This window comes from Theropithecus gelada, chromosome 14, assembly GCF_003255815.1.
Source record: "Theropithecus gelada isolate Dixy chromosome 14, Tgel_1.0, whole genome shotgun sequence".
NCBI classification, from domain to species: domain Eukaryota; kingdom Metazoa; phylum Chordata; class Mammalia; order Primates; family Cercopithecidae; genus Theropithecus; species Theropithecus gelada.
Window position 1 is genome coordinate 115778392 of NC_037682.1, and position 6181 is coordinate 115784572.

The window sequence follows — 6181 nt, forward strand, 5'->3', positions numbered from 1 at the left end:
GATATATTTTATTTAACATAATATATCCAAAATGTTATTTCAACATATAATTAATATAACAATTATCAATGGGGGCTGGGCTCAGTGGCTCAAGTCTGAAATCCTAGCACTTTGGGAGGCCGAGGCGGGTGGATTGCCTGAGCTCAGGAGTTAAGACCAGCCTGAGCAACATGGTGAAACCCTGTCTCTACTAAAATACAAAAAAAAAAAAAAAGAAGATTATCAATGGGATGTTTTATATTTTTTATAATAATTCCTTAAAGATCTAATGTGTATTTTATACTTACAGTGCACACTTACAGTATGTATCAATATGGATGATCACTTTTCAAGTGTTCAATAGCCATGCATGGCTAGTCACTACCATATTGGATAGTGCAGCTCCCAACCATCTTGAACTACATATTTCTCCAGAAGACCTCTAACACCCAAGTTAACCCTCGAAATGAAACTCCAAAGGCTGTCTCTGTTGGTCTTAAAATAACATATGACACCTCCACCCAACATCTTCACATCCTTTCGAATTTTAAATCTCTCCCTTGGAAGTTCTAAACCATTAAACTAGTTCTAAACCCTAGGGTTCCACTCACCAAGTCAGTGGGCCCCACGCTTACTTCTATATGAAACCTAACATACTTCCCACTTACACATTATAAAATTCATCAAACACTGATCTTGTCATTTTGCCAAGACCACCTCAACAAAACGTTTCACCTCCTACGTTCTTGCAAAAAGTGATACATTAAAATTATCCTGTGAAAAATAGCATGAAATTACTGTGAATATATTTAGAACTTAAATTGGTTAGGTCAACTAGCATGTGAAATGAAATCTTCCAAAAAGAGATGAGACAATAAAGAATAGCATAAAGGAAAACAATGTGGATTGGGATTCAAGCTGGGATTCCAGTCCCAGGTCTGGCACTAGGTAATTTTATGTTCCTGGGCAAATATACAAATACTTCTGAGTCTCCAATGTGTGGTGTATTATATAAAGGGGAAAGATAAAATTATTCCTAAGCCCCATTCAACACTGAATATTCCATAGGTGTAGAAGTTTCTTCATAAAACAGGGAAGAGATGGGGGTGAGGGTGGGGAAGAATAAATCCACTCGGAAAAGAGAGTTAAAATTTTCTCTGTATACAGGATGGAAAGCACTGGAATCTTAGATTCTTCATTGAAAAAAAAATCATCACAAAAACAATCTGATTTTTAAAAATCCTAGTATCTCTTTTCTCAGTTTCTAAAATTTTTTTTCAAGAAAAGCTTATTCCGGAAAAGGGTCTCTTCAGGGCAAGTTTGACATCCCTGTTCCTCAGGCTATAGATTAATGGGTTAAACATGGGTACCACAATGGTATAGAACAGGGAGGACACTTTCCCCTGGTCCAGGGGCAAAATGGAAGGGGGTTTGAGGTACATAAAAGCTCCTGACCCAAAGAAAAGAGAAACTGCAATTATGTGGGAGCTGCAGGTACTGAAGGCTTTAGACCTGCCCTCAGCAGAACTAATGCAGAGAATGCTGGAAAGAATAAAACCATAAGAGATAAAAATGGCAACAATGGGCACCCCAATGCCAATGGTCACAACAATAAAGATGACCAGGACATTTATGTAAGAGCCGTTACAGGAGAGCTCAAGAAGGGGAAGGATGTCACACATGTAGTGATTGACAAGGTTATCTGCACAAAAGGTAAGAAACACTATATTTCCTGTATGAGCCACAGCCCCAAAAACCCCCATCCCGTAGACACCCAACAAAAGGAGCAAACACGCCTGGGGAGACATGGTGACCGTGTACAACAGTGGGTTACAGATGGCCACGTAGCGGTCATACGCCATCGCTGACAGGATGAAGGACTCAGAAAAGACAAAGAAACAGAAGAAGAAGAGCTGAGTCATACACCCTGTGAAGGAAATAATATTCTTCCTTGAGACAAAACTCATCCGCATTTTGGGAATGATGGCAGTAGAGAAACTAAAATCTATGAGGGACAAGTTGAAGAGGAAAAAGTACATGGGAATATGCAGGTGAGAGTTGAGCCCTATCAGGGTTATCAAGCCCAGGTTCCCCACCACCGTGACCATGTAGAAACCTAGAAACAGGAGGAAGAGGGGGATCTGGAGTCCCGGCTGGTCAGTTAAGCCTGCGAGGATAAACTCTGTCACAGAGGAGGAGTTCTCGGCAGCCATTCTCTTCTAGGAAGAGCTGTGAAGGAAAAAGTCACTGAGAGAACAAGAAAGAGAGAATCCTCCCCTTCTTAAGAATGACATCGGAGCAGAGAGATTATTGAACTTCAAGAAGATATTTCCTCATTCCCTTGTCTCTGTTTTCACCTTCCCCAAGTGCCTTTAGCCATCCTAGTAACTGTCTGAGGGTGACATTTGCAGAGTGAAGGCTGATGTGACTAAGGAGACAGTCAGCGGAGTTGTGCTGGGGCAACCCTCCACCCCTCGCCGTGACCCTCTCGCTGTGTACTTCATTCCCTCTACAGCCCCTGATCAAGTAGGTAAAACCGGCGGCCCTTCTCTGGAGTGGTGGGAACCACTTGACCTTTCCAGACCTTCTACTTTGGGGTCTGTACTAGCCGGAGCGGTAAGATGAGGTTGTATTGTCCGCCGTCTTTACTGGTATGGCTGTGGAATTAGTATAGGATCATAATGAAGGAGTACTTATGGAATGTTATGCATTAAAGGCTAAGAAAAAAGAAGAGAAACATTTACCAAATGTATCTGAATGCTGTGTGGCATGAGGACCATCACCATTGCAGAAATGAGGATAGCAAACCTAAGCCACTTGCACAAAGCCCCAGTGCAACTGAGTTGCAGCAGCAGGAAAACTCCGTGGTCTGGCTCCCCTAGTCTGAGCTTTTAACCACTCTGCTGTGGCACCCAGTGGCTCAGACGGGCACTCACTCCCTTCAGCTTGGAGCCACAAGGCTGCTGTCTACTGCCTCTCTCCCATCTCTTTTGCAGAAATCCAACTGGCCTTGCTGAAAAGAACGTGGCAGCTTGGAGTCCAGACCCCGACTGCTTCTGCTTCTCCACTTTGAGGATCAAAGCCTCCAATTTATCTTGGTTCTTTTGCTGAGATGAAGAACACTATCTCTGATTGTGGCTTTGCCCCGAGGCTTCTGCCCAGCTTCCAGAGATGAGACAGCAGTCTTTCCTAACACCGTGGATAACAAGCGTCTGGAGAACTTTATTCTGGAGTAGAGACCTCAGAGTAGTTACAGGCTCCCGCAGGGCCATTGCCAGAGACCAAGTTCCCTAAGGAAGAGGAAATGTTTGTTTTCACACTTGATAATGCTCCATTGGGCTTTTAATGACCTAATCTTTCATGCAGGTCACATGGTTCTAAGCACAATTTTTCTTGCTACCTTGTATTGAGAACTTACTGTGTAGCAAACACTGTATCTGACCCAGCACCTTCATACAGACACCAAGGATCCAACAACAATGTCCAGACAATTTTACCTCATTTATTTCTCACAGTACCTTCATAAATTAGACATGTTAATCTCCACTTGAAAAGTGAGAAGCACACACAGCTAAGAGATTCTAGAATCTTGAGTCACACTCTGGTCTGTCCAGCTCCAAATGTCACAGGGGCAAGGGATGCTGCTGAGCTTCTTAAGCAATCACAAGACACTTAGTGTGCATAACTGACAACACCCAATTTTGTCTCCAGACACCAGAGTTGGCTCCTCTAAACATTGTCAAAACCATTTTCAGGAGGGGATCTCATTAATACAGGGACTAATATAGTTTCCCATGGCAACTAACCTTTCACACCCCTAACCAGGGGCTTTTGTGTATTAAGGATGATAGATTTCATAGCTAAGAAATACATCTCTATTTGGGGAAATTAGAGCTTCAGTATGCCCACAGGTTAGATATGTTTTTGATCCTGCTTCAATGGCAGAAATATTCTTGGAGAAGTTATAAAATCTTAACACAAAAGCAGAAGTCCATCTTTAGGCAAGTTGAAGTGAAACCACCACACGCAAGCCCGTGTGTTTGTGAGGAATTGCACACATCTCAGTGAAGACTTGCTCACTGTCAGCAATGAGGTTGCCTCATCTGTCGCTATACACGTAGAATTGTCCACACCCCGGAGTGACCCTAATGGATCCCTATCTCAGTCTCAGTCCCACTGCACAAAAGTTACAAAGTGAGAAAAACAATCCATTAAACAAAATGTACGTAAATCCATAAAGCAGGCTTTCCTTGAGATCCAAGTGCAAAGAAGACATTGGAGGTTCTCTGGAAGCTCTATGGGGGATTTTGTCTGTTACTTCAGAGACAGTTGCCATGACAACTGCATTTCCAAATGCATCTTTGGCAAGGCTTCTCTAAAGCTGTGTTACCTGATGACTCACTTCAGTACAAGCAGCAAGTAAAAAAAAAAAGAAAAAAAAACTATCTGAAAATTTTTTTTCTTCTCGTATCTATTTCTTACTTAAACTATATATTATACATGTTATATTACAAAGCATGTGAACATTTACATACAATAAAATATCTTTACATATATGTCTCATGCATGTGTGTTAGCGCTCAGACTCCTGGTAGATCATCAAGTGGTGACAGTATGGCACGGGGTCAATCACTAAACTTACTAGTTTCCCAACCACAAGAAGAAGCCCAAACCTGGACAGAGAGGAGAGACAGCACTTGAAATAGTCATTTCAACAGACTTTAAATAGCCTTAATTAACTCCTGAGAAAGAAGACAGAATTAAATTCATCTAACACCAGTCATATGGGTCTGCAATGTCCTTAACGTTAAATTGATTTAATAAGTGTATTTAGCATGTATAGTAATATGTGAGGTCAGGGATACAAAAGGCATGGTTTGTGCCAGAAAGAAATGCATAGTCTAATAGAAACACCTCCCATATTGGCTCATCTTTCTACTTCTGTCCCTTCATATTTCACATTTACCAGAATTCAATTCTGTGCCTTTTTTCCATGATTTTTCTGCTTCCTTAAATTCTCAGTGAGTTACTTTGTTTCATGGCTTCAACAAACCGTCTATATGGATGACTGCCAAATTTGTGTCTTTAGTTCTCAGTTTCCTGTTAAGCTCCTTTCCTGTGTATCCCACATTTATTTTGGATATTTCTAAGAGGCTGTTCTCCAATTATCCCTGAACTTGAGTACAAAGATAAGTATATGGCTCTTTACCCCAAAAGTAAATGTCCGCTCAACCATTCCCTTTATTTATTTGGCTGTAATTGATGAAGAGAAAGTAGAATGTAGAACTTATAAAGTTAATCTAAGTCCTGGCTTTTCTAGAACCATCCCAGTTTATGCCTGTTATCTCAGAAAAGTTGCTAGTATCTCCCCTTTCATTCTGAAATATGTCCTAGTTGAATAAGCATTCAGAGCATGAACTTTGGAATCTGGCAGAACTCAGCTCAAATCTCTGACACTTACAAACTTGTGATCTTGGGAAGTTTGTTTAACTCTTCTGTGAGTTTCTAGTGTTGTAATCTTAAAATGAGAAAAATACTGGTAATTCAAAGGATTGTTATAATGAATAAATAATGCACCTTCTGGCACGAAGACACACAAAAAATTACCTATTATTATTTATTATTATTTCATAAATAATTCTTTTAAGTGTATTACTTTTACTTAATTTTATTAAATAAATAAAATTTACTTATCATTTATTAGAATAATAACAATTACTATCTCCTTGGATAAAAGTAATTGCAGAATGGGCTAGAACAGGAAGAGACTGAGAGGAGGGAAATCAGCTCAGAGGCTTTACACGAGAGTAGAAACACAGAAGATGAACAGTGCCACATGTTATGATATTATGATGAAATGCAAAACAGGGTTTGGCATCTCTGTGCTCGGAAAGAGAAAACAGAGACGAGGAGACATACATCAAGTTTCATTACATTTTCAAGCCCAGGGAAACAGGAGCAGAATGACAAGAATGGAGAAATAAGGAGGGAGAAGGGTAAAGAGCTGAGTTTTAGACAAAAATATGAAATATTAACAGGACCTCCAAATGACAAGGACCAGAAATAAGTCTAAAACTGAATATCAGAACTTGGGTAAAGGGATCAGATACAAATGGAGGGATCATCTGAGCAGAAGTGGTCATGGAAAACTGGGGAAATAGTCACAAGGAGGAGTGTTTAAAGACAGAATAATCAGGACAAG

General features: G+C 40.4%; 1 protein-coding gene across 1 annotated transcript; it reads right to left on the reverse strand.

Moving 5' to 3' along the window:
* Positions 1-1256: 1256 nt before the first annotated feature.
* LOC112607014 (olfactory receptor 8B12-like) lies at positions 1257-2192 on the reverse strand. The gene has a single exon (XM_025358014.1). It carries the CDS (start codon positions 2190-2192, stop codon positions 1257-1259), a length of 936 nt encoding a protein of 311 aa, XP_025213799.1.
* Positions 2193-6181: the final 3989 nt, after the last annotated feature.